Source organism: Fusarium phalaenopsidis (genome assembly GCF_050370095.1).
Source record: "Fusarium phalaenopsidis strain FUZ10S chromosome Unknown contig_32316, whole genome shotgun sequence".
Taxonomy (NCBI): domain Eukaryota; kingdom Fungi; phylum Ascomycota; class Sordariomycetes; order Hypocreales; family Nectriaceae; genus Fusarium; species Fusarium phalaenopsidis.
This window is the reverse complement of record NW_028145399.1, coordinates 479,314-499,087: the sequence shown is the minus strand read 5'-3', so window position 1 is coordinate 499,087 and position 19,774 is coordinate 479,314. Positions and strand designations below refer to the sequence as shown.

Sequence of the window (19,774 nt, the reverse complement as noted above, 5' to 3'; positions counted from 1 at the left end):
GGGGACATGGAGACGGATAACGACGGCACTGACTGCATTGCTCCAAATGTGTCGTGAGAACCCCCACGTAACGATGAAAGTTGGATCATAGGTGGATCAATGCTTGTGTAGAAATACCCTTTTGCTTGTTGAGAGGCGTAATGAATTCTTGAGTAATGGGTGGGAATTGAGTGCCCAGGAGAGGAAGTTGGTCACAACTGTGATGAACTTTGCATCTAACCTTAGCCTCACGCTATTCTCGCACAGGTCATGGCAGGATAGACCTCAATTAAATAATACATACATTACATAGAGCTTCAACAAAGCTCTTTCATCAGAAGGCCGCGCGTATGAAACATTCTTGTTACATAACGCGCAACGCCCTTCTCTTGGCACTTGTCGACTAAAAAGTGCCCTGCTCGACATAGGGCGCTCCCGATGAGGGACTACCCCAGCTCTTGACATGTGCCCCTCACCAATGATTCCCCGCATCATGATAATGTCTGAATCGCGTATAATTCGGTGAGAGGCTTATATAGAAGGGATTTGGTCCATTGTCCCGGCCATCTCCAGCCCTAACTGCTTTACCAACCATTCACCGAGAAAAATGGCGTCCAACGAAGCTCCCAAAAAGTCCAGCAACTTTGTACTGACGGCAGAGGTGTTGAACGAGGCCTTGCCTAAATTTCACTTCAGCACTCAGGCCGTCCACGCCGATGACTTTGTTAGTTCTCATCGGGCCATCGCTCCGGCGATGCACCCGGCCGTGAACTACCGATACGCCCGAGATCCGGATGACTTGGTTGAGATGGAGAATGACGATGTCCGTACCCCAGCCATCACCACCCGTTGGCCATGCTGACCATCGATAGCCTAATGCTCCGTTCGACTCACACGTCTACTCCCGTTACACGGCACCCAACTCCAGCCGCTTCGAGATCGTCCTCAAGGCCCTTTTCGGCACCAGTGTTGTCTCATACTCTTCTGGCCTCTCAGCCTTCCATGCCATGCTAGTCTTAGTGAACCCGAAAAAAATCTTTCTCACAGAGGGATATCACGGTGTTCACGGAGTGATCGATGTCATCTCCAAGCTTAACGGCTTGAAGAAGTTGACCCTCGACGATATCGATCAGATGGGCCCGGGCGATATGCTCCACATTGAGACACCGCTCAATCCGACTGGAGAGGCCCGCAACCTGGCTTATTATAAGAAGAGGGCTCGTGCCGTAGGAGCTATCCTCACTGTTGACTCGACTTTTGGTCCCCCTCCTCTGCAAGACCCTCTACAGTTTGGTGCAGACATGGTGATGCACAGCGGAACCAAGTATATCGGGGGCCACTCAGATATGCTCTGCGGCATCGTTATTGTCCACCCCGATCGTGTCAAGGATGGATGGGAGGAGAAATTACGTGAGGAGCGCCTGGTCTTGGGAAGTGTCATGGGCAGCTTTGAGGGGTGGTTGGGTATCCGATCCCTGCGCACCCTCCATCTCCGTGTGACGCGGCAGGCAAAGACAACCGAAGCCCTCGTCGCATGGCTCCATAATGGCATCCAAGACCCGAACTCGGTTATCGGGCGGGCAGTCCTCAAGGTTTCACACGCATCGATCCAAAAGGACGCTCTAGAGGAGGGCTGGCTGCAGAAGCAGATGCCTGGAGGCTACGGACCCGTATTCAGCATGTGGCTCAAGAAGAGAGAGTATGCTAAGCGGTTGGCCAGCAAGCTGTACATCTTCCAGCACGCCGCAAGCTTGGGAGGAGTTGAGAGCTTGGTTGAGTGGCGTTCCATGAGCGACAAGGGTGAGAATCCCCTTGTCATTCGTGTTAGTGTCGGTGTTGAGGACCTTGAGGATATGAAGGCGGACTTTACACAAGCGTTTGAGGCGCTTCTGAAGGAGGACTCATAGATAGACCATGAGTATTGTATCCGTTCTTTGAGACTCAAGATACTGTTCCCCAGCTAATTGCCTCTGCTGATGCGGTGAGTCACCAAGATGTCCTCGTCTGAAGGCCTGCTAAACAGGGAGGTTCACGAAGGCCTGAGTACTTGATCATCCACAGACCTTGAAGCAAAAGGATGCCAAACACGGTCTACAGCCATCTCTATCCTGGAAGATAAATGCAGCCATTGATTATTTCAATATCAAACGGAACGTCCAAACTCAAAGAGAAACATGCTTATTCTATCCGTCTTCTACTCTACGCTATCCTCGTAAGCACCTTGAGGAGATCACCCAACACACCCATAGCCGTAACAGGACCACCGGCTCCAGCACCTTGAACAATTAAGGGAAAATCACCATATCGCTTAGTATAGAAGCTGATGATGTTGTCACTTCCCTTGAGTGAAGCAATGGGATGCGACTTGTTAAAAGCCTCAAGGCCAACCTTGAGCTGCTTCGTCGTGACGTCCACGGAACCAATGAACCGCACCACCTTGCCGGACTTTTCAGCAGCTTCCTTGTGCTGGTTCATCTGCGAGTCAAACTCGGGGAGCCTTTGAAGAAATTCTTCGCCAGTCTTGATACTGTCTAACTCCTTGGGGATGAGGCTCTGGACTGGGAAAGCTGTTGCGGACTCAACGGGAAGACCGGCTAACCGGGCGAGGATGATGATCTTGCGGGCGACATCGAGGCCGTTGAGGTCGTCACGGGGATCAGGCTCGGTGTACCCCAACTGCTTCGCCTTTTTGACCTTATCCGACCACTTTCCACCGGTTCCCAGGGTAGGGGCAAAGTTATTGAAGAGATATGACAATGTGCCGCTAAACACGCCCTCAATTCGAGTGATCTCATCGCCGGTCGCGATGAGCTCCTTCAATGTCGAGATGATCGGCAAAGCGGCGCTAACCGAGCACTCGTGGTACACCATGGAACCGGCAGTGCCCTCAGCAGCAAAGATGTCTTCCCACAACTTCCAGCTTCCAGAGAAAGCCTTTTTGTTGGGAGTAACAACGCTGAAACCCCTGGAAAGAAACAAAGGATACGCCTCTGCGACTGCCTGGCTGCTGGTGTTGTCGACGACAATAACCTTTCCAGGTGCACTAGCCAGATATTCGATGGTTTGGGAGATTGTAGGTAGTGGTCCGCCCTTTGCTTCGAGAGTTGAGACAGCGGAGGCAATATCTATGGCTGCATAATCGGCGTGGTAGAGAGCCTTGTCGATGATGGCGACATAGACGAGTCTCAGATGGTGCGAGGTCTTGTTCTTGGCCACCCAGGCGAGTTGCTGGAGGAAGACGGATCCAACACCGCCAGCGCCTATTTCAAGTGTCAGTGGCTGATTCTAGTCGATAGCAGCCCTTGGCGGTATCTACTGACCGATCACGGCAATAGAAACCTCAGTGGTGGACGCTGTCATGTTGGGAGGCTGAGGGCGGATGACTGAAGTCTCCTGGCGATAGGCCGTGAGTCTCGAACAGGGCTGCAGATCTAGAAGGACAGGATGGACCATATCTTTTAAGGATGGATCAAGCCATGTGTTTGAAATCTCTGCATCTCAAATCGAGTGCCGATAGTCTCGGAACGGATTCGGCTTGTCAGTGCGACGCCGTCCCCGTGAGCGGCGTAACATAACCAAATCATGATGAACTTGAAGCTTTACATTTAAAAAGTGATAAGAAAAAAAAGGTTACTACAGTTTCCCTTCGTCAGCACTCCGGCTATTGAAGGTGTAGAGGCCGAAACGATTCACGAGTTCGTTGACATAATCGGATGCTGACAAGACACTCTGCGGCAGCAACAATTACGTCGCCCCTAACGGGTGGAACATCCGTGGGACGATTTGTCAAGATTCAAAATGTGAGACAGAATTCGCTTTTGTATGTTTGGAGGCCGGTAAACATCAATATATCCGAGCCAGAATAAGTGGCATATAAGTCCATAGATCTCGCCCTCATCATGTCAGTTGGTGGACAAAAATCACAGGCTCTTCAGCCAATCTACCTGCACAGCAAGACACAATGTCTCTCCCCTTCACAGTACTTGCCCCTCCCCTTCATCCATGATGTATACCCCTCACTGACCATCTCCAAGTTAAACGACCCTTCACTCCTCCATGAGGCTTCCCTGCTGAACGGCAAATGGGTGCAAGCCCAGGCCGGCAAACGTTTCGACGTCGAGGGTGAGTTCTCAAATGCTCAACTTGATCGATTGGCATCTTATAATATGTCTAGATCCCGGCTCTGACAAGATCTGGGCCACGTCCCCCACCAATCAAGTCGAAGACGTCGACCAATACATTGAATCATCTCAGACCGCCTTCAACAGCTTCCGCTACACCAACCCCCGCGAAAGAGCCAAGATCCTCCTCAAATGGCACGAGCTCATCACCAACGCCCGCGAGGACATTGCCAAGATCGTCGTCTATGAGATGGGAAAGCCCATGGCCGAAGCCGTAGGCGAAGTCGATTATGCGCTTGGCTTCGCTTGGTGGTTTGCTGGCGAAGCTGAGCGTGTCCGCGGTACGATTGCGCTGCCTTCGGTTTCTAACCGTCGAACTTTTGTTATTAAGCAACCTATTGGTGTGAGCGTCGCCCTTGTGCCTTGGAACTTCCCTGTTGCTATGATTATCCGCAAGGTTGCCGCGGCTCTGGCTGCCGGTTGCACAATTGTTGTCAAGCCTTCTCCCGAGAGTCCCTTCAGCGTCATGGCCCTCGCCGATCTGGCACTCCGAGCCGGGCTACCCGCCGGTGTGCTCAACGTCATCTCGACCGACAACATCAACACACCGTCAGTCAGCGAGAGACTCTGCAAGCACCCCTTGGTGCGAAAGGTCACCTTTACAGGAAGCACCAATGTCGGAAGCATCGTCGCCAAGCATTGCGCCGAGGGCCTGAAGAAGATCACTATGGAACTTGGCGGCAACTGCCCGTTCCTCATCTTTGACGATGGTGACTTGGATGAAGCTGTCGCTGCGCTTATGATCCTGAAGTGGCGCACAGCTGGCCAGGCTTGCACGCATGCTAACCGAGTTTACGTCCAAAGCGGCGTGTACGACAAGTTTACCCAAAAGATGTTGGAGGCCACGCAAAAGCTCAAAGTGGGCCATGGCGCCGAGACAGGGACGACCATGGGTCCCCTGACAACAGGCCGACAAGTCGAAAAGGTCGAGAAGCACGTCTCCGATGCCGTTAGCAAAGGAGGCAAGGTTCTATGTGGTGGAAAGAGACCAGCTGACCTCAAGGGCGGATACTTCTTTGAGCCCACCATCATCTCGGGAATGACACCTGACATGTTGACTACACAAGAAGAGATATTTGGTCCTCTGCTGGGCATCTACAAGTTCGAGACGGAGGAGGAAGCTGTGGAATTGGCCAACAATACATCTATGGGCCTGGCTTCTTACTTTTACACCAAGGATGTCAGTCGTACATGGAGGCTTCTCGAGAGCCTTGAGGCTGGTATGGTTGGAATGAATACCGGTAAGCATCTTGTCATGCAACTTCAAGAGATATCAGGGCTGACAGCTTTCAAGGAAATGCATCATGCGCCGAGTCTCCTTTCGGTGGTATCAAGTCTTCGGGCTATGGCAAGGAGGCCGGGAAGGATGTTGCCATTGAAGAGTATCTCATCTCCAAGACGGGGACGCTCACAGTTGATGGTGTTCCCACACCTTGAGCAGGTTTCAGGAAGCCGGAGGGGTAGATAAAAAAAGAAGATAAAAGAGTAGAATTCAATCAGTTTCAAGCCTTGCAGTGTGGTATTATTATATCAGCCGTTCATCCATCCTTGAAACCCCTCATTAGGCCAGAAAAATCCTGGAAAGTCCTGATCGTTATTGGATGACTCAAGGAACTGAAGATCCAAATCAGACTGAGACAGCAAGTCCTGGAACGACGGCTCCGTCAGGGCCATCCTAGCTGTGTCCGTAGGTGCATCGAATATCCTCGGGTCGTGAAAAGAGAATGGCCCGCCACGCATGGCCATTGAATCAGGCTCTCGGTTATCCTGGCCTGCCTGGTTCCTCTCTGCAGTGATACTATCAAGAGCGGCCCTAGTGGCTTCCATGCTCTTCAAGAACTCCCTCGCCGCGAAATTACCGCTCTCATCTAATTGCTTGAGTATTTGCATCGCGGCGTCAAAGTCGTCACTGTCGCTTTGAGACTCGTTAGTCTGAGATAGACTAGATATGGCGAGGACGATGGATGATGAGAATAGGTGGTGAACGTAGGATACATCGAACGTTGGGAAGGACCCGTTGATCCACGACTCGACTAGAAGTCGACACGAGCGTCGAGCACATTGGATGCAGGCATCTGACAGAGTCAGAGCGACTTCGCCGATGAGAGGGCGTTCTTCCTCGATAGACTTGCGGGCCTCTCGACGCATGCGAAAGACGTACAATACAATCGGTCTCGCCGCCCGTATTAGACACTATGCGGGTTAGAGGCGTGTTAATTAGTGGCCATGTGTAGCCCAACTAACCTGGTTGAAGAAGAGATGCAAAGCGGTGATGGGCGCCGTCGCGTTAGGAGGAAGTTCCTCCATGGCAGCTCGCAAAGAGCCCGGCAGGCCTTGTAGCCAGCTAGTCAGATCTCTCAGCGCTTGTTGAACCCTACTAGAGAAAGAGGTGCGCTGGTTCTTCCGGCTGTAGATCAACGACGCAATCTGAGCGGCGAGATTGGTCAACCGGTGGTTAGCCGTCAGATACTCGGCGTCTGCAAAGTCTTCAGCCGCACTTTCAGCGGATAATCCCTCAATAGAAGGAGGATCAACGTCGATGTCCTCGTCTCTTATAGAAACTGGCTGGCCGATCTGAGCTCCCCAGAAGCGGTCAAGAGTATATACCGACCACCATATTCTCTTCCGGTGCTCTTGCTTCTCGCGGTCCGGCATCAGAGACAGGGGCACATTTTGGTGAAGGCCTATCATGGTGCTGAATTTGACAGCTGATCCGATCATGCAATATGCATTGTATCGCCGATTCATAGCCAGAGAGTATAACGACTGTCTGATATTAGCATTGCACTTCTAGGAAGGGTGAAATCCTTACCAGCATCAAGATGACCTCAACACAGTCAATGCGAGGTTGTTCGGTAAGGACCCGGAGGAACCGACTGGCGCGTACATAGTAAGCAATACCAGGAAGTTGGTTTTTGTCCTTGGTAGGCGATGTTCTCGTTGAGTAGACCTCACCCAAGGCAAACAGGACAAAGAGCTTGCACTCAGATACAAGATCACACATGTCGGGGTTGTGAATAGCTTGCTCCAGTAGACGCTGTGTAGCACTCCTTCGGACGAGATAATAGCGCTTGCATACTGTGTTGAGTGCCACTTTGAGCAAGAAACGGGCTCTTGATGCAGGCGGCCAGGGACAAGGGGTGTTCCATGATGATGTCAATGCTTCATCAGTCACATTTTCGGTGCGTGGAATATGTCGTTGTGATTTTCCAGATAATTCTTGACGGAATCTAGTGGCGAATGGTGCATCTGCGGCTTCTTCAATAAGCATAGGCATCTCGGGAGTCAACGAGAAGAACCAGGGACGGTCCTCGAGAATCGGGTTCCGAATAGAGTCGTCGGTCTCTGGGGCAGGTCTTGTCTGGTCAACAACGACAGTCGCTTCAGGATTTGCTTGTAATGAGCCCGTGTCAACGTTTACGACAGAGGCGGCAGGCGATTCCTGGTTGACGGCATCACCATCTGAGACGAAAGACTGAGCTCTGGTCTCGTGATGCCGAGACGGTGTTGAGTGAGCAACTTCAGGGGTATGAACCGCTTTTCTAAGAGTATGAATCTCTTCTAGTAGTTCATCGATATAACTAGCCCATGATTAGTAGTTATCCCAAAGGACTGTTGACTTGCTTCCATACCTCTGATCGACCTTCACTCGTCTGATGCGCCTTGGATAGGAGCATTCAGCGCCGATATTGGCCTGTAGACAGTTGGCACAAGGGGTGCCGCCTGAGCATTTTACTTTACGAGCATGACATTTTCGGCAACTGAAAACGTCAGTAAAGATCCGCCCCATTGGTAAGTAGCAACTCGTCGCAGACATACGCAATGCGTGCGTTCTTCGGCGTTGCTCTCGAGGCTCCGAGAGAACGCCGAAGTCGCTGGCCCTCAGGCTCTGGTGTTTCAGACATGGGTATTACAACAGCGATGGACCACAATAAGGGTTGATTGATCAGATATGACCAGGAGGATCCGAGAGCTGAGATGATGGATGAAGTTTGAAGACGTGATGCGGTTCTAAGCCGTACTCGGCAAGGGCGAAAGGAAGCCCGAATTGTGGAGGATGACTAAGATAAGATGGATCGGCTCCAATGTGGCACAACCGAGACGCAATGCGGCAGCGGGGTGGGAGAACCGAGTGTGGTTAGAGCGGGAATGTCGTTTGTGAGGAACCTTTGATTGGTCAAAGTCAGTCAAAGAGCAAAGAGGTAGCAGTGGAAAACCGACATCTCTGGCAACGAAAAAACAAAAAGGCACTGTTGTGATGACTTGATCACAGCCGTTACTAGAACATGACATTTCAGCGCAAAATGCAAAAAGAAATGATGAGACTGGGACTCGAACCCAGGAGGATTGCTCCATCAGGAATCTTAGGTTGTTAAGGTGACCTTAACCTGACGCCATAACCAACTCGGCCATCTCACCAACCTTATTGGATGTCAAGATCCGATCAAGGAGAGTCTATATAGCAAAGAACACAGACAAGTCCCAACTAAGCTGCCAGGTGAAGCTCAAGCATAGACTGCTTCTTGTATTGGCTTCCTACCTTCCTTCAGCTCTAGGAAGATGATCCTCGATTGAAGTTGAATGGCATTTTTGAAAATATCCATGGTTATCTTAAATTACGAATTACTTTCACGTTTTATGTTGCTCTAACGGCCCGTTTCTCGTCGCAACATCATCCACCCTATTAAACAACTGATGAGATCATGTTATTATCAAGTACCTCGAGAGAGATAACGTTTCAAAAACACCTACTCACAAGCACCACTGTTTAGAGCGTAATGCAACATCCTTAAAGGCCCCATTTCCTGTGCAACTTCCGACATATCCCGTCCAAACCTGCCAGTTCTGCCATTGTAGACATTCTGTCTTTCATCCCTGTTCTCCCAAAAGGAATCGGATCAGGACAAGTGCTCTTCGTAATTTGCCTTCACAGCGCCAAGACGTTCGCCCCTGTACTCTACCACAAAATCAAGTGTTGCATTTCCCAAGAACACCTGGAGGTCCAAATCCATCGAGCTCCACTTTCCCGGCTTAGCGTCACTCTTAAAGCTCTTTTCACGCCAGATTATAGACTCGTTGACGGAAAATCCGATGCTACAAAGCTTCTTGACGTCTGAACACAAGATATCAGCCGGGCTCAGGTAGCATAAGTGCGTCAAGGACACTTACTGTCTTCTTTGCGCGGTGGTGGTTCCTTGTCCTGGCAGTAGTAGAGTGACTGCGCAAAGTCTCGCTTGCCTGAAGAGGTCCAGCCAACCCCGTGCACGTCCTTGGAGACTCGAGTTCTCAGTATAGTCCCTTCGGTAATTCTCTCACCCTAGGCATCTATGTTTTAGAACTAAGCCGTCTCCAAGTTTAAGGGCGAACGCTTACCTTGCGTAGCAGCCATTTCATCTGATTGGTTGCATAGTAAGTGTTGGTTGCGAGGTTGAGACGCCGATCGTCCCAGAGATGCCGTGAAGAGTCAAAGGGTCTTTTGACGCACACACCATAGCTGTACATTGAGATCCGTCCAACAACGGTTGGTACTGGGGCCATCATTGAAGCGTCAGGCCGCCCTCTTGCATGCTCGAGCCCCCAGCGGCAAACACCCCTACAGATGGAACTCCAACTATCGAGATATGTAAGCATTGAACGTGAAGACTTCCATTTTAGGGTGTACTAACGCTCCGTCAACTTGAAGAACGGAAATGCCCCGTGACGAATATGACTCCTCAAGTCGATGATGGAGATACTTGCTGGACCCAAAACCGCCCACGAGGATAGATTTGACGTTTAGCCCATTTGAAGCTACTTCGTCGGTCTGATTCTGAACCAGCGTTTCGATTTAACCGCAGACGTGATCAAACAAAGTTCGCAGCATGGAGCTGTATGGTCAGTTAGCCATGGCATCGCGGTCGGTGTCGATGTTGACTCACTGATCCAAGGTGATTGTATCGTCCTCGATACCGTGCCTTTCGTTGTCCTCGACCCCCTTGAGATCCACCGAGTACTCTTTGGTCGACTCGAGGGTGAAGCACCGTTTGACGCCGTACTCGAACACTCGCATCATCTTCTTCTTGTTGATCTCCTTTAGTTTTCCGTACTGATTCTTGCCCACTAGCGTTTCGATGTATTTTTCAAAACATTTATCCAATCGCGTGGAGCCGCAGAGGTCACCTAGGAAGTGTCAGAATTTGTGTAGGCGTCTGAAGATCCACGTACCATCGCCAATGGCACACTCCTCAATCTCAAGGGGGGAGGTGTTGTTGACTTTGTAACTAATGAGGTCCTATTACACACTATTAGCAATACATCCAAACCAAGGACAAGGCATCTGACGTACCACAGTCCCACCTCCCGCATCGCAGACAACGAATGCATCTCCCTTCTAAACAAGGTCAGTTTGATACATACAAACTCAACGAATAGTACATACCTTGAGCGAATTTTCCTCAGCTTTGTCATGTAACGTGGCTAAGGCGGCAGCTTCTGGCTCAGTCACCAAGCGGATGTCCTGTGGAAGACCAGCCCATCAACGACATTTCTTGGTTGCCCAAACCCCAAAATCCGATCATAGCATCTACTCTGCTTCGTCACCATGGGCTCTCGCGAAGGAAACACCCTCAACAATGACGGCCAAAACAAAGCAGATGGCATGAGCATGATTGTCGTCATGGGCGTAACCGGCTCTGGCAAGAGTTACCTCATCAACCGCCTTGCTGGAAGACAAGTTGTCGCCGAGGGATGTACTCTTGACTCATGTAAGTACGTATCCTAGGTTTCCAGGCAGCTAGATCTGACCAAAGTATCCCCAGGCACCCAAGACTGCCAGATGGTTCCAGCCAACATCGGCAATTCCAAGGTCATGTTGATTGACACCCCTGGATTCGACGACCCGGATAGGCCTGATGCAGACATCTTGAGCGATATTGCCCGCGTACTAGCCGCTCAGTATAATCTGGGGTTTGAACTCAAGGGTATCATCTACATACACCGGATCACAGACGTCCGCTACGCTGGACCCAGTATAAAGACGTTCGAGATCTTCAAGAGGATCTGTGGCGAGGAGGCGCTGAAAAATGTCTTGCTCGTCACGAGCCGCTGGAACGAAGTGGATGAGGCGACCGGAGCTGATCGTGAACGCGAGCTTCGAGAGAGGATCTGGGCGTACATGCTCGGACGCGGATCCTGCATGAGCCGATTCCACGGAGACCGGTCGTCAGCCGTCACGCTTGCAAGCCAGCTCCTAATCAAGGACCCGGTTATGCTACGTCTCCAGCATGAGATGATCAACGAGGGCAAAAGTCTCAATGACACAACGGCAGGCTCTTTTGTCGACGACGGCCTTAAAAAACTCCGTGAAGAGTACCTCGGCAGGATTGAAGCCCTCGAGAACCTTAAGAGGGAGCTAAAGGAGTCTGACCGAGTCATGAAGCGCCAGATACAGGCTGAGTGGGAGCGGGAGCGGGCCCGGCTCCGCAAGACAGAAGAGCAACAGGTCAGTCTCCGGCGGGACGTCTACGAGGAGGTCAAGACCGAGATACAGGACAAGACTGAGACCAAGCCCAGGGGGCTTAGACGACTGATATCATTGATCCCGGCATCGTTAAGCCTGCTTGGTATGTTTGTGGGCATTCCGCCAGGCTCCATTGAGCTGCTTTCGGAGTGGTTCTTGGACATCACCTCGTTTGGAGGCTGAATGCAGGTGGGTTGGGAGCTAATGGACCTGTTTGATTGGGTGGTCTTCACACATGGTTCGCGGTCGTGGGGTTCATCAGAATAGCTTTTCAGTAGGTGATTCAATAGTCACTGTGAATATATTCTCTACACAAAGTCACTTTCGTACCAAGCTGTCTAGGTCAAACACTGGGAAGTGGGAGAGGAGGATGTCTCAGTTACGATGTTTCAAAACTTTGGGCTTCATACTGGCGTTGTGCTGGCGATTCACTGTTTTCCCCTATCCATGAAATCCGCTTTGGCCTCTTAGGTAGATGCGAAGAGGGCTGGAAGCATCATTAGGAATGATGTCTCAGTTGGAGCTCACTCCGCCTGGGCGTGTTAATTGTCGGGCAAAATCATAGCTTGCGCATCCCCACGAGATACCTGAGCGTCCTGGGCTGAAACGGAACGATGGGTTCATTGGTTAAGGCAAGATTCCCAGGCCAAGGGGCTGTGATCGAGACCATCAAGTTAACTGCGAGGCATAATGAAACTGGCAATGGGCGCCACAGCCTGCCTTAGCGTGATGAACTGAATTCAACGCTTTCTCACCTGACTTCAGCCGCTTTCATGACTATTGGGCTGCGCTTAGGGCTGAATTTTTTGTCTCTCCAAGACCGCCACGGTTGCGTGGTCCCCGGTACCTGTCAAGTACTCCTGCCAAAGCCTCCACTCACCAAGGCAGACTTGTAGAAGCCCAATGGCCAGCAGTTCGGAAAGTGTAAGAGGAACGAAAAGAAAAGGCCTAGCAAGGGGAGAGAGCTCAAAAGTCCTGTGGGGCTCGGTGCATCATCTCTCAAACTCACCTTCCGACACACCTTTTCTTGGTCCCTAGCACGAGTATCTTCTTGTATCATCCCATCAAGAGCTATCATGGTTTGGAAAAGCACGCATTACCACCAGGAACAGTCTCGCTACCATCCTCAGGGGGCTGAGAGGCGACAGTACGAGCACTACGGAGATGAAGAAACGCAGTACGAAGAAAGGAGCCGCGGCCGCCCAGAGGCCCGTCCTAGCTCAAGCAGCGGCGGATATCGCTCCGCCAGGCCTTCGAATCTGCCACCGCACTCAGGGCAGACCGGCGAGTCACCTGGGCGTCCCGGTCCCTCGATGGGAGGAAGCCGTGATCCCCGATGCAACAACGGAATATGGACATCCTTTTCTCAGGGCGCAAAGAACGTAAGATGATCCAGAAATTTTCAGACTCTCAAAGACTAACACTTTGTAGGTGGGCAGCTTATTTTCATCAATCAGTGATAACCGCCGTGATGACCGTCGTGATAACCGGCGAGAGCAGTTTGGAGCTCAGTCGGCGCCTCGAAGTGACGCGCCCCGGGACCTGTCCATCAAAGAGCTAATGCACGGCAATCAAATCCTTCAAGAAGGCAAGATGAAGCTCGAGGGACATATACAGAAGCTCGATAGCGAGTGTAGCCGGCTAAAGAACCGCGTCGAGGCTATGCAGTCGGCACGAGACGCACAGGAGAGCCGTCTGGGGCGTTAGGAGCAAGATGATTCTATCAAAGAGCAAGTCGCCAACGTGTTCCAACCCATCAAGAAATGGACCACGAATTTCTGCAGAGATGCCTCACAACCTGTCGATGTGACCGGCATTTCGTCTTCGTTGACACCCCTGATCCAGAGGGTCATTCCGAGCATCCCCAGTCTCGAAGACTTGCCAGAATTTCTGCCAGAAAGTGACATGAAGCGCCGCAAGATGTTTGTCCGAGGTTGGATCGCATTCAACGTGACTTCTCAGGTCCTATCCGTTCCCAGGTGGTCGGACTCTGGGTCCGACCTCTGGTTGCCCAAGATGCAGAGGGACGCTGTCAAGGGCCTAGAGTCGATATTCATTTCCTCTGGTGAGCATCCATTGCCCTTTAGACAACAAGATTACAGTTAACCAAAAACTGCAGACGAAGAAATCGACCAGTCCTCCTACCACGAGTGGAGGACACTAACGCTTTCTCTGTTGGACAAGAGATTCCACTCATGCCCCTGGACCCGAGATACCATGGAGACGTTGGACGACATTATGCAAACGACATTGGAAGTGATTAGACCTCTGGGTTCCCCGACTGCTGATATGGTCGAGCTGAAGCGCACCCTCCGCGAGAATGTCTTCGTACCCGCCGTTAAGCTGTCTCAAGTACTGCGTCGTCAGCGCGCGTACTGGTATGTGCAGTTCCCGCACGTAATGGCGGTCAAGGATCTTCTGAGCGATGAGCACATGCAGCCTTACATCTTCAAGCCTGATCAGATGACAGACATTGATAGTTCCGACGAGGAAGCGGACGCGCGGGGTCAATGCCTCAAGAGTGTCGACATTATCATTTTGCCGGGTCTTTACAAGTGCGGTGATAATGACGGCGAGCAGTATGAAATAAAGTCTGTGGTTGAGAAGGCTCAGGTCTCATGTGAGGACATTGAGGTAGAGACGTTGTGTGAAAGACATGACGGCGGCGTGGATTTGAGAGATGGGTCGGGTTTCTGACGGTTTTCTCTTGGGAATTGTATCTATTTTAACAAATTTGACACTGATTATACTGTTTCCAAGCTATGCCACTATGTTAGCATTGGTATATGATGCTATGATGTGTTGATAATGTGTTTTTTTCATGCAGTTGAAGCCAGGCCTCGATGGGATAACTGCGCCAGAAGATAGATAGTTTCCAAGCTATGTTGAAGTTTATGCACCGAAAAACAGTGTATCCCTTCCTGAAGACTATTCGATCAGAGGTGAGCTCACTACTCTTGACGGAGATTGGTGCCGCACAGTCCGATAGAGTGCTCGCACGAAAAGCCTACCAGCAGTCTTTCTAGACAAATACGCCTTCACCAATAACATGACTTGTCCCTGTTTGACTAATCCCCAAGATTCCGGCTTCGTACAAGTCCTGAATAAGTGAAAATAACATGCCATCACAACCTTTAGCGGCCATCATCATTGTTATTGATCATTCGAAAAGCACTTGAGGTAGTAGAGATTAATGGCAGGGCCAGTCACGACAGTGTAGCAAAACTTGGTAATTAATGCGCTGTCAGGTTATAGCCTACAGCTATACCTATCACTATTGAAGCTCTTGAAACGCATCATTGATCATGGAGATGTCATGTTGCCATGTCCAACTCTAAGAAGTAATTAAAGCTCTCCCCCTTACTCAACGGGACACATTCTCCCTCAAGCCCTTGGTCCTAAGCGTAAACTTAGCATCACCCTCCCCAAACGGCAGCAAGAGGTCGTCATCTGGGCTGTCGGTGATGGAATTATCCCTGGTGTGTCCGTTCGTCTTCAACAGGGCCGTCCTCAAGGCGTCGCCATGCTGGTTCATAACCTCACTGTCCATGCTTCCCCTTCGACTCTCTGTTATGCTGCCTCCATCGCCATCCGTTTGGCCCGACATTGTCGACATCCTTCCTTTCAGTCTACCAGCCCATAAACCGCGGACACCACCCTTTTTGCGCTCAGGAACTTGGTCGGTGCCAGCGCTGCACACATAGAGCAGGTACTCCAGATTGGGGAGCGAATGGCGGATGTCAACAACCCGAAGGCCTTGGGATGCACAGAGAGCCTCAATGTCTTTGTTGAGGAGGAACCAGCCGTACTCGAAGCGCCACTGGCCTGCCGTAGAACCACCCCGTGGGAGATACAGGGGAAACTCTCTCCGTGAGACCTGCTTGTCTGACAGCTGGGAAATATGGTCGCGGGCGTATGATCGAGAACCGAACCAGTCAAGAGGGTACGGTAGCGGATGAGATAGATAAAACTGCAGATGATGGGTAAGCATTGTTGCATACCCAAGTCCAGCAGACAAGACATCCTCGGGGATCTGTTTCGCCGTGGCTGCATCGTACGTCGAGTTTGGGAGAGGAAGATTGCAGATCTTGAAAGAAAGCGCTGGAGAGTTCGGTATGGGAGTTATGGGAAATATGTCGGCGAGGTCTGAGCATATGCGTCGTCGCTGGCCACGAATCTGTTGCTGTGTCGTCTCGAGAAGCTGTTTGGAAGCTTCCAACTGCTCCTTGTTGTTGGTAATATCCTCCTCGGCCTTGGCCTGAAGCTCTCTCCCTTTTGCTATAGCCTCTCTTCGACTTTTGAGCGATTCCTGTAGTTCATCCCGCCTCTTCTCCGCTTGCTGATTTGTGCGCCGTTGCACAGCGACGTACTTTTCCACCAGCGAAGCTGATTCGCGCGCTGTCCCCGATCTGTCCTTTGGCCTCGCAGCTAATATCTGATTTATCTCCTCCATGAGTCGTTGTTGAGTCTCTATCGCGTCCTCGATCGAGCTTTCCAAGTTGGCCAGCTTCATAAGTGTACTGTATGACGACGTGGCCATTGGCGGAGCTTGTTTGGGTTCCGAGATCTTATTTGGGAAATCGAGCGAGTAAACACCATCTTCAAGGTGGAATACGAGTGCATTCGGGGGGAAGTTTCGGTCTAGGAGCGTGCCTATAAAGTTGAGTCGACGAAGGTCTATCGATTCCTCGAGCAGGAAGATCCACGACGTTTGCTTCGGTCGACGGACCCAGACGCGGACAGTCAAGGCGCAACTTCTCGAGATGGTCGAATCCGAGTTTTCGAGGCTAAAGAACCTAAAGTTAAAGTTCTACTGCATAGTCAGATGTCTGCTCAGCTTGAGAGCGTCTGCACGTCTTACCGCCGCCTTCTCACGCACTTCGCTGACGTAGACGGGCTCAGTCTCCCCTTCGACGTGCAGCGAGTAAAAGACATCCCCAACCGACTCCTCAATCAACGTCTCAAGCTTCTTCTGTCTCGCGACAGGGTTCGCATGCGCCAAGCTCAGACTCGTTCTCCTCTTCTGTTGCGGTCGCAAGGCATCAGGCCGTGTACTATCCTTCCTCAAGCTCTCCGACGATCGCGAAGGGTGCAATTGGCTCGTCTCCCTCACCATGGGCAGCTTCTTGGGACTCGTATTCAGATCGGCATCATCGGCAGTCCTAAGGTTCGTCGGCGCAAAGGACAGGTTGCGCAGCCAGACTCCGCGCAAGTGGCGGAGCTTGCGATTCCGGGCGAGGAGACGGGGGCGACGGGGTTCAGCGAGAGAAGACATGGTGACGATAGCATGCTGCGAGTGCGCGCAGCTGATAAGTGTAGCTGACTATGACATTGGACGAGTAAAGAATATGGATCGAGGGTGAAGGCGAGAAACGGGGGCTATATCTTGGTTGTTGACGCGAAGAGGAGGCGTCATGGAGGTATGGGGAGCTCGGAGCTTAAACTCGAGGTCACGAGCCGCGATAGTTGCAACTCGGCTATAGCGATTGCGACACGAGGGCAATGATTGTCTTGCGAAACAACACAAACAGGTTTAATTGTCTTGGATAAAGCAGCATTTAATGTCTATGGAATGTTCCGGTTTATAATTATCACGATTGTTGGTCTAGTGAAGCCAAGGACTCAATCCACTACACTGGGGCCCCTACTGTCGCTGTCACTGCACGATTGTCACATCTCAAAGAGAACTCGATTGATCATCGACAAAAGGAAACATGTATTAAGTCTAAACTGCAAATGCCTAAAGTTTGTGAAAGAAATGAAATATCATCCGGCTGGATGTTTGTCCAAATGTGTTTGTCCAAATGAGGTGTTTGTGCCTCCCAATTGCCTGTACACCGTTCATATCCCAGCCAGTAAAGCCGTCAGTCGTCACCATGTTTTTGCAATCTTGTACTGCTTAGTTGCGGATGAAGGAGTAGCAGTCCTTCTTCTCCTCGAGGTACTCCTCCTCGCAGGGCTCGGTCTCAGGGGCGACCATGTAGTGGCAGTTGCCGCTCTCGGCAGTCTGGTCGAATTGGATGGCAGCGCAGACGAGGATGTGGGCGATGTCACCACGCTTGGTACCGGAGTGGATGGTCTGGAGAGCACCCTGAGCCTGGCAGATGGCGAGGCAGTGGTTGACGTCGTTGGCGTGCTCCTGCTTGGTGCGGGTGATGTACTCCTTCTTGAAGCCCTTGTTGCAGATGGGCTGGTAGTGGCTGCTGAGGTCCTTCTTGCTGTACTGAGATCCGGGGCCGTAGCTGGGAGTTCCGTGGCCGTTGTTGCTGTCAGAGCCGTTACCGCTTCCGTTGCCAGATCCATTGCCATTACCAGATCCGTTGCCATTGCCGGAGCCGTTGCCAGAGCCGTTGCCGTTGCCACCGTTGTTGCCAGAGCCGGAGCCGTTACCATTGCCACCGTTGTTAGATCCGTTGCCCGATCCGTTACCAGATCCGTTGCCGTTGCCGTTGCCGTTGCCTCCGTTGTTGGAGCCGTTGCCGCTTCCATTGCCAGATCCGTTGCCGTTACCACCGTTGTTGGAACCATTGCCGTTGCCTCCATTGTTGGAGCCGTTGCCGTTTCCGCCGTTGTTGCCACCGTTGTTGCCGCCGTTGCCATTGCCGTTCTCACCACCCTTGTCCTTGGGAGTGGTCAGGATATCAAGGTCGATGGCAGCCTCATCCTCATCAGCCTCGCCACCAACGTCGAGGTCCAGGAGATCTTCAAGGTTCAGGCCATCCTTGCCTAGGAGACCGTCCAAAAGGCCAGGCACAACGCCATCCTCGCCCAGCAGGCCATCCAGGAGACCACGGCGCTTGTGGGTCGCGACATCGACATCGATGGTGGCCTGGTCAGTGTCCTTCTTGCCGCCGACGTCGACGTCAAGAAGGCGGTCGCTGCGTCGGGCGTGGGTAAGAACATCGACGTCAATAGTAGCCTGATCGGTATCCTTCTTGCCACCAACATCAACATCAACGAGGCGGTCGGATCGGCGCTTGAGGTCGATGAGAGGCTTGCCGTTGAGGTCAAGTCGGAGAAGGCCATCGGGGCCGAGGAGGTTGAGGTTGGCCAGAGGAGGCTTGCCATCCTTGTTCTTGCCAAGGTTGAGGTTGACGAGGCCATCCTTGCCGCCGACCTTGAGATCAGCCAGGGAGCCGTCCTCGCCAACGTCGAGACCAAGAAGAGGGTCGACGGTCATGCCATCCTTGTCCTCGTCGATGTGCTCGCTCTCGGGGAGCTCACCAGTGATGTGGAGGTACTTTTCAAGATCCTCCTTGCTGAGAAGACCGAGAAGAACAAGCATCTGAATGTCGTGGATGACAGTGTTCTTCTTGCACACCTTCTCAGGAACCTGGTAGCAGTTGTCGGTGCTGCATCCTCGGCGGTAGTGGACCGACTTCTGAGGAGTGGTGGGGGTGACAGTGATGTACTTGTCCTTGGCCTCGACCTTGTTGGGCTTCTTGGTGATGATGTCGAGGGTAGGGCAGATGCTCAGGTCGATGAGGGTCGAGACGTCGAGGAGGCAACCGGTCTCACGGCTGATGACCTCGAGCTGGGAAATAATGTTGGAAGGCATCTTGAGAATTAAAGTAGTAGTAGTTGGTTGTAGTCGAAGGAGTGACTGAAGTGTGTATTAAGGAGTGAATGAAGAGGAGAGTAGAGTAGATGAGATGAGATGATTGTGAGTGATGGTGATGATGAGATTTGAGTTTGGGAGGAACGACCATCCCATTATATACCCCGGATCTCGCAACTTAGAGCCCCTTGAAGCTCTCACGAGAACCCCATCCTCACGGCAAGACCCTCTATTGTGAGACCTCTCTATTCCGCGTCCGAAGCTAATCTCGGTCGATTGATCATAGACTCCCTAGTCAATCTCGGGTCACGACTAACCAAGAGATTGATCCTTCACCAAAGTCTCCTCGAGGAAAAGAAACAATCCCGCCGATCGTAGAGAAGCGAAGTCTGCGGGATGGATATCCAGGAGGTCGGCCTAGCTGTGCCTCCGAGACAACAGCTCCAGCCGACAATGAATGTCTCATTGGCGCCGGGCCGTGGCGGATCTCGCTGCTTCAGAGTGTGGTCAGTCTCGATAGAGGCATTGTTCAATTGCATAGACAATGGCAAGCCCACG

The 19,774-nt window shown here is 51.7% G+C and overlaps 10 protein-coding genes and 1 non-coding gene across 11 annotated transcripts; 4 read left to right on the top strand and 7 right to left on the bottom strand.

Moving 5' to 3' along the window:
- Positions 1-586: 586 nt before the first annotated feature.
- LRP88_11723 (uncharacterized protein) lies at positions 587-1,886 on the top strand (the record flags this gene model as incomplete). The annotated part of the gene is made up of 2 exons (XM_083248144.1): positions 587-802; positions 852-1,886. The coding sequence occupies 2 exons, from the start codon at positions 587-589 to the stop codon at positions 1,884-1,886; spliced, it is 1,251 nt and encodes a 416-aa protein (XP_083095574.1).
- A 292-nt stretch (positions 1,887-2,178) lies between these two features.
- Positions 2,179-3,339, bottom strand: LRP88_11722 (uncharacterized protein; the record flags this gene model as incomplete). The annotated part of the gene is made up of 2 exons (XM_083248143.1): positions 2,179-3,239; positions 3,300-3,339. 2 exons carry the CDS (start codon positions 3,337-3,339, stop codon positions 2,179-2,181), a joined length of 1,101 nt encoding a protein of 366 aa, XP_083095573.1.
- A 601-nt stretch (positions 3,340-3,940) lies between these two features.
- LRP88_11721 (NAD-dependent succinate-semialdehyde dehydrogenase) lies at positions 3,941-5,597 on the top strand (the record flags this gene model as incomplete). The annotated part of the gene is made up of 4 exons (XM_083248142.1): positions 3,941-3,958; positions 4,014-4,101; positions 4,154-5,401; positions 5,455-5,597. 4 exons carry the CDS (start codon positions 3,941-3,943, stop codon positions 5,595-5,597), a joined length of 1,497 nt encoding a protein of 498 aa, XP_083095572.1.
- A 93-nt stretch (positions 5,598-5,690) lies between these two features.
- LRP88_11720 (uncharacterized protein) lies at positions 5,691-8,065 on the bottom strand (the record flags this gene model as incomplete). Its single annotated transcript, XM_083248141.1, has 6 exons — positions 5,691-6,353; positions 6,405-6,926; positions 6,977-6,987; positions 7,038-7,741; positions 7,793-7,921; positions 7,980-8,065. The coding sequence occupies 6 exons, from the start codon at positions 8,063-8,065 to the stop codon at positions 5,691-5,693; spliced, it is 2,115 nt and encodes a 704-aa protein (XP_083095571.1).
- Positions 8,066-8,477: 412 nt separating this feature from the next.
- On the bottom strand, positions 8,478-8,579 carry LRP88_11719. Its single transcript has one exon. It is a non-coding gene; the product is annotated as a tRNA-Leu (tRNA).
- A 479-nt stretch (positions 8,580-9,058) lies between these two features.
- On the bottom strand, positions 9,059-9,662 carry LRP88_11718 (uncharacterized protein; the record flags this gene model as incomplete). The annotated part of the gene is made up of 3 exons (XM_083248140.1): positions 9,059-9,273; positions 9,330-9,477; positions 9,534-9,662. The coding sequence occupies 3 exons, from the start codon at positions 9,660-9,662 to the stop codon at positions 9,059-9,061; spliced, it is 492 nt and encodes a 163-aa protein (XP_083095570.1).
- A 325-nt stretch (positions 9,663-9,987) lies between these two features.
- LRP88_11717 (Hsp70 family protein) lies at positions 9,988-10,647 on the bottom strand (the record flags this gene model as incomplete). Its single annotated transcript, XM_083248139.1, has 5 exons — positions 9,988-10,027; positions 10,079-10,259; positions 10,365-10,431; positions 10,486-10,530; positions 10,579-10,647. The coding sequence occupies 5 exons, from the start codon at positions 10,645-10,647 to the stop codon at positions 9,988-9,990; spliced, it is 402 nt and encodes a 133-aa protein (XP_083095569.1).
- A 93-nt stretch (positions 10,648-10,740) lies between these two features.
- Positions 10,741-11,841, top strand: LRP88_11716 (GTPase domain-containing protein; the record flags this gene model as incomplete). Its single annotated transcript, XM_083248138.1, has 2 exons — positions 10,741-10,903; positions 10,958-11,841. The coding sequence occupies 2 exons, from the start codon at positions 10,741-10,743 to the stop codon at positions 11,839-11,841; spliced, it is 1,047 nt and encodes a 348-aa protein (XP_083095568.1).
- An 893-nt stretch (positions 11,842-12,734) lies between these two features.
- LRP88_11715 (uncharacterized protein) lies at positions 12,735-14,355 on the top strand (the record flags this gene model as incomplete). Its single annotated transcript, XM_083248137.1, has 4 exons — positions 12,735-13,040; positions 13,090-13,360; positions 13,556-13,723; positions 13,778-14,355. The coding sequence occupies 4 exons, from the start codon at positions 12,735-12,737 to the stop codon at positions 14,353-14,355; spliced, it is 1,323 nt and encodes a 440-aa protein (XP_083095567.1).
- A 667-nt stretch (positions 14,356-15,022) lies between these two features.
- Positions 15,023-16,933, bottom strand: LRP88_11714 (uncharacterized protein; the record flags this gene model as incomplete). Its single annotated transcript, XM_083248136.1, has 2 exons — positions 15,023-16,468; positions 16,520-16,933. 2 exons carry the CDS (start codon positions 16,931-16,933, stop codon positions 15,023-15,025), a joined length of 1,860 nt encoding a protein of 619 aa, XP_083095566.1.
- Positions 16,934-17,557: 624 nt separating this feature from the next.
- On the bottom strand, positions 17,558-19,216 carry LRP88_11713 (uncharacterized protein; the record flags this gene model as incomplete). The annotated part of the gene is made up of 1 exon (XM_083248135.1): positions 17,558-19,216. One exon carries the CDS (start codon positions 19,214-19,216, stop codon positions 17,558-17,560), a length of 1,659 nt encoding a protein of 552 aa, XP_083095565.1.
- Positions 19,217-19,774: the final 558 nt, after the last annotated feature.